This window comes from Pyrus communis, chromosome 3 (assembly GCF_963583255.1).
Source record: "Pyrus communis chromosome 3, drPyrComm1.1, whole genome shotgun sequence".
Lineage (NCBI taxonomy): Eukaryota > Viridiplantae > Streptophyta > Magnoliopsida > Rosales > Rosaceae > Pyrus > Pyrus communis.
The window spans coordinates 29,793,144-29,805,944 of record NC_084805.1 but is presented as its reverse complement, the minus strand read 5'-3'; the positions used below and the strand labels follow the sequence as shown (position 1 = coordinate 29,805,944).

General features: G+C 36.2%; 2 protein-coding genes across 2 annotated transcripts; both read left to right on the top strand.

The window, feature by feature from the left end:
• The first annotated feature begins 694 nt into the window (after nucleotides 1-694).
• On the top strand, nucleotides 695-1,362 carry LOC137727418 (stigma-specific STIG1-like protein 1). The gene has a single exon (XM_068466282.1). It carries the CDS (start codon nucleotides 759-761, stop codon nucleotides 1,209-1,211), a length of 453 nt encoding a protein of 150 aa, XP_068322383.1. The 5' UTR covers nucleotides 695-758; the 3' UTR covers nucleotides 1,212-1,362.
• Nucleotides 1,363-3,912: 2,550 nt separating this feature from the next.
• On the top strand, nucleotides 3,913-4,326 carry LOC137728624 (stigma-specific STIG1-like protein 2). The gene has a single exon (XM_068467354.1). It carries the CDS (start codon nucleotides 3,913-3,915, stop codon nucleotides 4,324-4,326), a length of 414 nt encoding a protein of 137 aa, XP_068323455.1.
• The last annotated feature ends 8,475 nt before the right edge of the window (nucleotides 4,327-12,801 follow it).

Genomic DNA, 12,801 nt, shown 5'->3' with positions numbered 1-12,801 from the left:
TAACAACCTTCCTTGAAACTTCTTATGATTTAACCACTAACAACCATGTCATATGATTTACAATATCTAATATAAATAGATGATCTCCCTAACATTACCCATTGCTTATATGATTCGAGAAGTATCAACAGAATAAAAAATAAAAATAAAAAGTCAATATATAAGGCTCCACAAGTGGAAGTGCTTCTGTAACGGTTTCCCGGTTTGGAGAATGGACTAATTTTGGTTTCTTGGACCCTTGAGAAACCATAAGGCGGGCGCTTGAGCTCGCATGTAATTGCCAACATACATACATGCATGAGTCTGATGAATAACCCAAGCAAATTATAAATCTAATGATTCATCATGAGTGTGATGAATTAACCGTCAGTCTATGAGCAAACTCAGCGACTTAGTTTCCTTTCTTCGTTCATGTATAAGTTCATACTGACCTAATTTCGAGTATAATGTTTCTTTGGAAGCCTAACTTTGTTTACTTAAAACGTTTTGTTTGTTTGTAGCCATTTGAATTAGACCAACGCATTAAGGACATCATGAATACTCTCAAATTATACAATTTAACTAATACATGCAACCCTGGTTTTCAAATGATATCGAACTCGTTGACCTCTATCAACTAGCCCCCACGATAAATTTTTCTCTATAAATACTTCTGCAAATCCATATGCTTATCCATCCAAAAAAACATCATATACGTTCCTTCATCAACTTTTCCCTTTTGAGATCTCTCTGCTTCACCAACAAATTAAACTTGCATCATGAAAGCCTTCAAGGTTTTGCTTGCTCTTGCCATGCTACTGACTTTAACCATTAGCACTCTATCTGCAATCCCAGGCCAAGAAGAATCATTCTTCGAAGAGGAAAACAATGATCCAAATGATGAAACCAAAAGCCAATTAGAAAAAAGCACTTCTCTGAGGGGAACAAGCCGCTTCCTTGCTTCTAGGGCGGCGGTGATGACATGCGACAAAAAACCTAGCGTTTGTCGGGTCTCGGGCAGCGGAGGGCCAGATTGTTGCAAGAAGAAATGTGTGAACACGAACACAGACAGAGTAAACTGTGGTAAGTGTGGGAAAAAATGCAAGTACGCAGAGATATGCTGCAAAGGCAAGTGTGTGAATCCAAGGTCTGACAGGAAAAACTGTGGCGGCTGCAACAATAAGTGCAAGAAAGGCAGTTCATGTGCGTATGGGATGTGCAGTTATGCGTGATCGAAGATTAATTACTGATCAGCAGATAATGAACTTATATTCGGTCGACATTGCGAAGATAAAATAAGGCTATATGAATTTATGTATGTGTGCAAGGATAATAAGGGCTAGCTAGTCATCACATTTTGATGTGCTTGCTTGGCCAGTTACTTGTTGGTTATTTATTTTATTATTAATGTAAAAATTCTTAAGAATAATGAATAAAATATTAACTTTTATTTTATTTATGTTAAGCTTGCAATTAGATATTCCGGTTAATCGTATATAACGATTACTCAGTCTCTGCCTTTTAAGTCATTTGTGCATTACCGTGCTTGTATACATGATCTAGATCTTTAACATTCAATTAGAAATCTGTTTGCCTCTCCCTGCACACAAATATGTGCATTACCACTCAGACTTTGTTGTAATGCTAAAGCACCACCTTTGTTAACTTCCATTCAAATTTCCTTTTAGTACCTATTGTTTTATCTTTTAATTTTAAGCGTACATATTTTATTTTATACAAGCTTTCTTTATTAATTGATGAAAAGATCATATTTGTTTTAGTTAAGATTAACTTTCAGTTTGATATTGTATGTATAGGAAATTTAGTTTGCAAGAAAATGGTAATAGTAGGGAAACTAAATATAGAGAATAAATTTCGGAAATTAAAGGACATGGAAGGTTATGATTAGTTTATTACTTACGCGTTGACAAACGCGCTTATTTTTATTTGTGACACATTATTTAGTTTGCAAATTTAGTCTCCAAATTTAGTCTCTCTAGTATTACCCTTGCAAGAAAACGCCATTTGGACATCTTAAAATTTGAATCATATCATGTCCATATTCGTGCCCCAGATATGGATAATTGAAGTTCCAGTTAAATTAATTGGGAGTAGGGTGATTAAAAGAGTTTGCTGAATATAATTCTCATATTGGGAAACTAAGAAAATAAAATAACATATAAGTGTATGGTTTCACTTATAACAACATCGAAGCTCTTTTGTCATAAAATTCAACATCTAGTAATAGTTGGTTAAGTTAGAACAATGTTAGTATGGTCAGTGACCCGTCTCTTTGTCTGGCATGATATCAGATCAGGTTTTATTGTAGGTCATGTGGGTTCGTGCCATGCCCTAATTACCAAGTTTAATATAACATTGTCTGTGTTGTGGCCGAGTTAATTATTAATGTAACATTATGTTTCTACGCTAATGTCTGACGTGGGATTGGTTGCACGTGTGGCCCATTATGTGGTGGTCCCACGTGAGGGGACATATTGAATATAAGTTTCACATTGTGAAATTATAAGTGTATGGTTCTACTTCTAATAACACTATAGGATTTTGTGATAAAATCCAACACCTAACAATAAGTGGGTAAGTTAAGATGATATCAATGTAATTAGAAGTAGATCAATGATCTCTCTCTTTAAATATTTGACGTAGTTAAATTTCACCTATAATATTTGGCAATAGAGTGGATCCCCAACTCGTTATAGATTCATGCATGCAAAATTTCTTAACTAATTTATCGATATTGGATTTACACTTTTAACAGATAGCGCGACGAGTTCATCTATATATAGTTGCACGGGAACATTTCTTTGCAAGGAAATGGGAAAAAGGAGCAAAGTTTTTTGATAAAACTTTTTAAAACAGCGTAGTGCCAAAGATTTCTTTTTAAAATGTTTAAGCCATTAACCAGCCTTACATTTCTTAATTAACCTTTTTACCAATGTTGAAGCCATGTTCGTAGGTGCACTGTTCTGACTTCAGTGTCTGCAGTGCTTCAATGTATTGAAGTAAGGTTGGGATATTCACACATCCAATTTTATCTCACACACATTTTAAAATTTTATTTAAAAAATTAAAATTTGAAGGAGTGAGAGGGAAAATGAGATGTGTAAGAATATACATCCCTTTTTTTTTCTCTAGTTGACTATTGCTGTGTTTTTAAATAAAACTTGTAGTTATCATGTGTTTAAAATGTTATTCCCAGAACCAAATCTATGCTAACGAAATCGAATTGGATGGTATTGAAGTCTTCGGGTAGTCACCCTCCTCGAAGTTTCTTCACTTATATATATTGGTCAATGGTCAATTATGACATTCCAAAAGTATACTAAAGTAGGAAAAAGGTTAACATAGAGGCTCAACGTGCTTCTGTAACGGTTTCCCCCTTTGGAAAATGGACTATCTTTGGTTTCTTGGACCCTTGAAATAACAAGAAGGCGGGCTAGAGCTCACGTAAGTACCAACATATATGCAATATTATGCATGCATGAGTGTGATTAACCCAAGCAAATAAGGAGAACGCCACCGCCTAACCACAGCCTAACCTGCCTACTTTATCATCAAGTAAATTTGTATCTTCTTATTCATAAGTTCATATCCACCTAATTAATTTGGAGTACATTATTTCTTTCGAAACCTAACTTTGTTTACTTAAACGCTTCGTAGCCCTTTGATTTAGACAACCCATAAAGTAGATGAACACTCTACAAATTAATACCACCCATAACCCCTTTTCATTCTCCTCTATAAATATTTCTCCAACCCTATATGTTTCTCCATCCAAAACATTCATACATATGTACTTTGTTTCACCATCTTCTCTCCCTTCAAAAATCTCTCCTTTTATATATACAATACACCCAACTACGCAACCAAAACATCATGAAAGCCTTCAAGGTTTTGCTTGTTCTTTCCATGGTAATGGCTTTAGCCATTACTCTCTCTGCAACTACGGACCAAGAAGAATCCTTTTTGGACGAGGAAATCAAAGATACAGATGATGCAACCAAAAGCATGCAATCAGATAAAACCACTTCTCTTAGGGGAAGAAGCCGCTTGCTTGCCTCTCGGGCCACTGTGACTACATGCGACAAATACCCTAGGGTTTGTCGGGCATCGGGCAGCGCAGGGCCAGATTGCTGCAAGAAGAAATGTGTGGATACGAACACAGACAGAGTAAACTGTGGCACGTGTGGGAAGAAATGCAAGTACGGGGAGACATGCTGCAAGGGCAAGTGTGTAAACCCTAGGTCTGACAAGAAAAACTGTGGAAGCTGCAACAACAAATGCAAGAAAGGCAGTTCATGCGTCTATGGGATGTGCAGCTATGCATGAAATTCTTTAAGTTACCATTTGAGGGACTTAAACAATTAATTATTTTTTATAATTTGATTTTTCTTTTATTATAATGTAATTAAGGAATAAATCATTTGTAAGAGAAGGAGGATCCATCCTGGATTCTATATTTCCTCTTAGGGTTAGGATTGTTTCCTTGTTCTTGTGTGCTGTATAATTCTTTTATGTTAAGAAATATTCTAGCTTGTACTCCAAGTTATTGTTTTAAAAAAAGAGGTTTTTCAACTTTAATCCTTACAGAAGATTGAAATTTAATAAAAACCTGATGTAAGATTACATATTGACTATAGTACCTTGATGTGTCCTTAATTCAAATTAATGTGTATTTTGTTTAATGTTTTCCATTAAATATTTAAATTAATTAATATACATGATTTTTTGACCAAAATTTATTTAACATTCTTCAAACTTGAAAACTCAATTAATGTACCTAAAATTTATGTACTGAAATATTAGTATTGAAATGTAATATATTGAATTAATATACCTAAATATATGTACCGAAATGTATTATAATAAATTAATGTACCTAAATGTGTGTACCGAAATGTATGCACCGAAATGTATGCACTGAAATGTATTATATTGAATTAATGTAGTACCGAAATGTGTGTATCTAAATGTATGCACTCGAAATGTATTATAATGAATTTACTATACCTAAATGAAGAAGACAAAGTATATCAAAATATATTGTATGACAAAAATTAGTTAACTAAATATATTACGATGAATGAAATGAAAATGAAAATTATGATGAAATATAATTAATACGTTAAAATTAGGAAGAAAAAGAGAAATAATTAAATCATCAAAATTAAATAAAATAAAATGAGGTGATTAATGTATTAAGGGACTAAAATTAGATTTTAATTTTATTCTTGATTTTAGAGGTTATTATGAAGTGGGTCTCTTTCTCGCTCAGGGGAAATATTATCTTCTATTTAATTAAGTTCTTATGTGGAGATCATCTTCACAGTTCAATTTGATTAGTTTGGTAATGTACGTATGCTAGAAGGAAATTTATTTATTTTTTGAACAAATAATATTATCTATGATAAACGAGAGGGGATGGGTTTAGCCTCATAATAGCCTAACAATAATTTAGTTCAAATTCGCCTTTGGTGAGAATCAAATATAAGACTTCTCACAAGTGAAGAGGAATACCACTAGACCAATGGCGGAGTCAAAAATTGAAGCTAGGAGGGGCCTGTAAGCCCTATGAAAGAAATTGAAAAAATAATAATATAAATAATGGGAGAAAAATGCTCATTTTTTATAGTGGAATGAAAATTTTTAATCAAAAGAGAGTAAAGAAATCACCATATTTTTTTTTTTTTTGGAGATAATTGTATCGTAAACAACGAACTTGTTTATAAGTTCTTATAATGAAGTTGAAGAAAAATTAATAATTATGGCTCAAAATTGTAGCTATGAAAATTATTTTCTAGATAAATTTGACACACCCCGATTGAGATCAGGGCATGCTGGCCGTCACGTGGAAGTGACGTAACTATGTGCACAGTGCGGAAGCTAATAAAATAATAATACGAATAAATAAAAACCAGCTCTACACAAAATAATAACAAACATGTGCAAGCGTAAGTGTAAACACCAAGTTCAGAGCACGACGACCTAAAGCAGTCCGGGAGAAAACGACACTACAAAAGCACACCCGAAGGTGGTCCTACACTGGTGGTAGTCTGTCATATATGCCGGGGAAAATCCTCAGGGAAGCCACCAAACGTGCTAGCCAACTAGAACCTGGAGGGGCGCAAAACAAAAGCGTGAGTGGGCAAAAACAAAGCTTTTCAAAAATCATTTAATAAATAAGTTCTAACCCCTCGCCGTAAAACCTGTATACTTCCCAGAAAATATAATATACATATATATCAATCATGCTTGGAAAATATGTTATGCCAAAACCTCAAAGTAAAATGCAAGTGCTCAGGTAATATCACATCAATGCCATATGATCTGTCAGCCGGAGTCACCTAACGTGACCTGTACGGCTGGATCTAGAGCTCAAATCTCCATCTCACTAGCTAGACCTGCACACGAGTCGGAACCACCTAAAGTGTCTGTACGACAAGCCTGGGTGTAATATAAGTACGCTCAAGTGCTACGATCACGTGAAGGCTGGACGAATAATCGCGGGTCACCTACGAGTCGGAACCACCTAAAGTGGTATGTACGACAGGATTGTGCACCTAACTTGGATCCAAGATGAGCGTGTGGTGCGGGAGGTGAACATCACGTGAAGGACTGTGCCCAACTCTGGGCGGGAGCACTAACACCGGGGGTGCATGTTATGAGCTCTCTATGCATCTCAAAGCACTACTGAACGTAAACATAAATCATAACTCACCTGGCACTTACCTGTGCGTCCGCAGCACCAAACATATATATTTATATGCAACTAAATATGCATAAACAAACGGCAACACAATGCATGGCATATAAAGGAATAAACGTTTCATATCACTTTCTGGGAAAAAAATATAAGTATATAGGTATATACGGAAAACCAAAAGCTCACTCACTGGTATGTGGAAGGGTCGTAACCCCCCTGCCTCGAGTGACCACGTTCGTCCTCGGGATAGGTATCACCTATATGCGAAACAACTATAAAAACGTTAATTTTAAAGCACATAACCAACCTTAAGAAATAACTTCTCATACAATGCTCAAATGGGGTGTATGAATACACCAATGTGATCTACTCAACCTCAGGAACATCCCCATATTTTTAGAAAAAATTTTCACCGTCGCACGCGCAGGCACGCTGACGGCGTCAGTTAACGCCGTCAGGAATATTCCGTTAACTTTAACGGATTCCGTCAACGGCATTAGGAATATTCCTCCAAACTGACGGAATATTCCGTCGTCTTCTCCGGCGAGGCTCCGGCACCGTCACCGGCGTCGGAAAATCGTGAAAATTTCAAATCGTCCTATCTTCTTCGTTTTTCAACCAAATTTCACAAAATTGGTACCAAAATGAAGCTTACAACGAGAGGAACAAAATCATACCACTTTCAAGTGCTAAAATCCACGGAATCTCGACGGGAAAATACCCCCGCCAACCTCAAAACTCACGATCCCGACGTCCAAAACCTTCAAACGAACCACCCCGAACCTCCTAAGGACCTCACCAAGCTTCCTACAAGCTTGAAATTCCCAAAAACATAAGAATTTACGTGTGCATGAACAGTGACAAAAATCGGGTATCCCGAGTTCGACGTGAAAACGAAGGTATCCTTACCTAAAATGGGTATGGTTGAACTTTTACTGGCCTCACGAGCATGAATATGTACTTTGTTCCTTCGATCTGTGAAGATTACAAGGGTTTTGGGGTATGTCCGTACAAATGGAAGTGAAATGGGGAAGGGAAAGGGCACGGGACAGGTGCAGGGACAGGGAAAGGGTGAAGGAAATGTGTAGGGGAAAGTGTGTGGTGCAAAACCAGCCACACCAAGCTCAAAACAACCACACAACGAAAATTCACACTAAGGGCAAAATCGTCTTTTCACGCGTACGTTTTAAAATTTTCGGAACGGGCTGTCACAAATTCTTCCTCTATTCTATTTATGCGTAGGTTTATTGTAAAACAACACTCTACCATGCAAAATAGTGAATCAACTAAGGAAGGCTAGTTGATATATGCCTTTAGTTTCATAACAATACTTGTAAAACATATTTTCTTTTGTCAATTAGTGAAACACAATAAAGCAAGCTGGGAGCAAATGCACATAAATCGAAGAATGCAGAGTATCCAACTAAAAGTATACAAACAAAAACTACAAATTGAAAAATTTTAGGGAAGGCCAGGACCTTGGTCCCCCAATAGCTTCGCCACTGCACTAGACCGTAGAACTAAGTGACCTAGAAGAAATTTAATTTGTAAAGAAAAAGCCAGCAGGGCATCCAATTGGATGAGATCATGTTTATACCGCCGCGCAAGATATGATCGATCAATGAGACAGTAGTCAGTTGGTGGGACAACTTTTTCTTTGCAAGAAAATGGGAAACCCGAATAAAACTAGTTGAAACAGCATATGCCCAAAAAATTAAATTAAAATTAGTTTGGTCAAAATGATTCTTAATTGCTAACGACATTCTCTATAGCTATCTAGTCGCTATCGAATATGTATAATGCACTATAACTAAGTGTGGGGTAGAAAATACCATTTGAAGTGTTACAGAAAAAGGCTTTTTTTTTTTTTTTTTTAATATATTCAATTAAACACTAATGTCACATTTTTTTAAATCCTTTGTTAAATAATTTCTTAGTCAATATACTAGCACAAGGGTGTTTTGTTTAGATGCACAATCTTGAAGCTTTCTCTAATACTGATATGACTATATATTATTAAAGAATGTTAATTAGAGTATTAATTATGTGTGTGAGGGATGGTACAATTTTTCCTTAATTACTCACCATTCTTTACGATGTAATTGAATTGTCACGGTTTTTTTTTAACAAACGACATTATGTAGTATCTATACTAACTACTAAGAATGGGGAAGTAGGCTAAGAAATAACATGGTTCAAATTCGTTTTTGACGAGAATCGAACCTAAGACCTCTCACTTACAAGTAAAGAAGAATACCATTAGATCGTAGTAATTGAATTGTCACGTTTTATAAGTACTTAAACTGTCACATATTTTCAGAAAACTCTTAATCAAAGGATGAAAATCAACATACCCCTAGAGCATGCTGCATAAACCAAACTAGAAATTATACGGCCAATGAAATGACTTAGGAGCTTCGGCAATCTGCCTATATATTATCTGTTTAGTATGCATGTTTCTTGTTCCTATTCACCTAATTAATTTTGAAATAATATATACAAGTTACAATTTTTTCTGGAAGCCTACATTTGTTTACTGAATTATGACATTTTGCTAATGGCCTTTTTGAATAGTAGACCAACCGTGCAATATTCCCCGCGTTGATGACTTTTGTACATCAACCCTCGTGCACCATCCCCTACATATATATACATGTTCAAGCCCTGCATGCTTATCCATCCAAACTATATATCAAATACTCTATATTCTTCTTTTCCAATCACAAATAGATCACATGAAATCCCTCAAGGTTTTGTTTCAGCTAGCGATGCTAATGGCTTTGGTGGCCATTACTCTCTCGGCAACACCAGACCAAGAATTCGAAGAATCCTTCTTCGGCGAGGAAGACAACAGTATTAATGTTTCAAACAGTGAAACCTTTAAACAAGAAAAGACTTCTCTAAGAGGCATAAGCCGCTTCCTTGCTTCTCGGGGTCGGGCCGTGACTTGCGACAGCAACCCTAAGGTTTGTCGAGGAGGGACCCATTGTTGCCACAAGAAATGTGTGGATTTGAAGACGGACAATCTCCACTGTGGCCAGTGTGGGGTGAAAAGCCATCACTCACAGATATGCTGCCACGGTCATCTTGTGAACCCAATGTCTGATAAGAAACACTGTGGCAGCTGTGACAACCATTGCAAAAAAGGCAGATCATGTGCGCTTGGGATGTGCAGCTATGCTTAGATATCAGTGAATATACTTCTACTCTCAATCAATAAGGATGATCACAAGTTAATATATATGTGTTAAGCTATTAATTGTTATTTTAACGGCGATTTATGTATTTGTTTTGTTACAAGTCATAGAATAGTTTGTGATCATCATTAATTTAAGTTAATCTTAATATGTGAAAATATACTTGAGATAGGTGAAGGTTAAGGTTATGGATTTGTGTATTTGTGCAACCAAAATGGTCTACCTACCAAGTCCCCTCTCTTTATCTAACACATAAACCTACGTTGCAAAACCTTAAACGGTCTCGTTGACATCAATGTTAATAACTAGTATAGAACATGGTTGTTAGACCCGGACAAGTGATTAATTAGTTGACGTCGAACTTGTACGATTAGCAGATTTTTGTCACTTCTAGTACAGATAAATTATGCATATGGCTAGCTATATAAATATATATGCTTTCGACCCTTCTTCCGTTCTTTTAAGTCTAGATGTCATAATATATGGAAAAGGATCCTAGCAGGATCCTTTTCTTGGGAATCCTAGAAATCTCGTGATCGTGACTGTTCATCATATATCATGCAGTTAGTTTTCGTTAGGTACTATTTATATTTAATTTTAAATTTTAAATTTTGAAATGATTTATGACCGCACGATGTACAATGAACGGTCACAATTATGAGATCCTTAGGATCCCTAGAAAAAAGATCCGGCAAGGATCTTTTCCATAATATATATAAGCAAAGTACCAAGATATAGAACCACAATAATTCATGCAAAACAAAGAGAAAGTAAAGAATTTGTAAAGCTAGGTATATATGTAGATTCTGTTTTCCAAGATGGAAATGTGTTTCTGAGTGGTGCCTTCTACCTACAAATGATGACCTAGGATTTGTACTAATACAAATAGAATTCTATTAAAAAGAACATTCATTAATTGAACTGAAGAGGAAATCAATAAGTTTTGGTGATTATAATGTAATTTTACGTTTCTTACAATGGAAAATATAAGTTTGACCTAAAACCCAACATAGTTTAAACTTTGAACTTAACATAATTAATGTTGTGACAACCTTAACATAAAAGTTGGAGGCACAAAACTGAATAATGATGATTTAGTAATTTAACGATGTTCATTCATAATATCCTACATCTTTACAGTAACAAGAAGTTCACGCTACAAAAACCAACATTGTTTGAATAATAGAATATCATTATGCAATCTCGTCATCACTATGTAATGTTGGATAATAAACTTTTAGGATTACAGTGTATTCTTACGTGTCTTGTATTTCATACATTGAATCAGTATGAAACTTAGTGCATGTTATATTGTAACAGCCTTCATGTGAAGGTTGCGGTGTGTGGGACTAAATGTCATAAATTCATAAGGTCCTTATGTCAAAATGCCTTTATATATTATAACAAAAAAAATCAGCGGTAAAAGTTAATGTTGTTAATGGAGTAACAATTTTATTGTGTAATCTCATCATTATTATATAACGTCGGACGATAAAATTTGACGATTATATGGGTATAAAGGGTATCAATACCATTAAAAGCAAAAGAGTCATTTTATTTATACACCTCGAGCGGAAGGCCTTAAGAAAGAGCTTCATGATTATAAGAAATCTAAGTAATCATATACAAGGAAATCGATCGAAGCCATATGAAATAACGAATCCATATTATCTAATCATCTAATCTATTACTTCTATCCCCGCAAATGAAGCAGCCACTACCGTACTACGATAAGGCTAAGCACATAGCTATAGGGGTGGCACTGGGATGGTTTTGCAAGATTTGGAGTATGATCCTCTTTCCTTCAATTTCTCTTTTCTTCCCTCTTGTTGAATTTTTCAGGTCCACAGGTTGAGGCTCCCACTCCAGCAACACCGATATTGTCCCCAACTTGGTAATTATCACCTGCCCAATTCATCAGATATGGGGTTTTATCACAAAAGGCCTCGGTATTAGTTAGATGGGGTAATTCTATTTAAACTCTTTTGGCCCTCTGGCCGATGTGGGATTCAACACACCCCCGCACGTGAGACCTTATTGGTGTGGGTCACACGTGGAGATTCACACATCGGCAACCACGTGGAGTCAAGTCAAGACTCACCCATCACATAGGGACCCACTAATCACGTGGCACTCTTGGCCTACATGGAGCCATGTCGGGGCTTACCATTGTGCGGGGCCAAAAGGGACCCACCCAATCATATGGCTATACGAGCCCATCCCTTAGCTCTGATACCATGTTGAATTTTTCAAGTCGGCGGACCAAGGGCCCCACTCCAACAGCATCGATACTATTCCTAACTTGGTAATTACCACCTGCTCAATCCGTCAGGTGTGGGATTTTATCACAAAAGGCCTTGGTATTAGTTAGAGTAGAGTAATTCTATTTAAACTCTTCTTCTTTTGGCCCTTTGGCCGATGTGGGATTGAACACCTCTCTTCCTCTCACACTTTCTATTTGTCTTTTTCTCTTTTTAGAGCAACTCCACCGTTGCTAAGGCCCCCTAGGGCTATTCACTATTTAATCCACCTAGTTAACAGTAACTGCTCTTAATAAACAGCAATTGCCTTTTACATCTCCACCCCTACACTGAATAGCCCTGACAATAGGCAATAAAATAATAGTATTTTTTATTTATAAAATAATACAAAATAATTATTTTAAGAAAAGTGAAACAGAAACCCAAACACCACCCAATGATGACTCAATAGAATTGAACATAATATAATCGAATATCTCCCAATTCCGTCTCTTTTTGTTTCTATCACTCTCTGCAAATTGCAATGTCCCGAAACCACCACGTCCTCCGCTTGGTGCTCTCATGCCGCAAAATCACAGCACAGGTGACGAGCCCCAACAGCTCCTTAATCATAGCTATGGCCTCCTCCTCCGAGCAAGAGTTC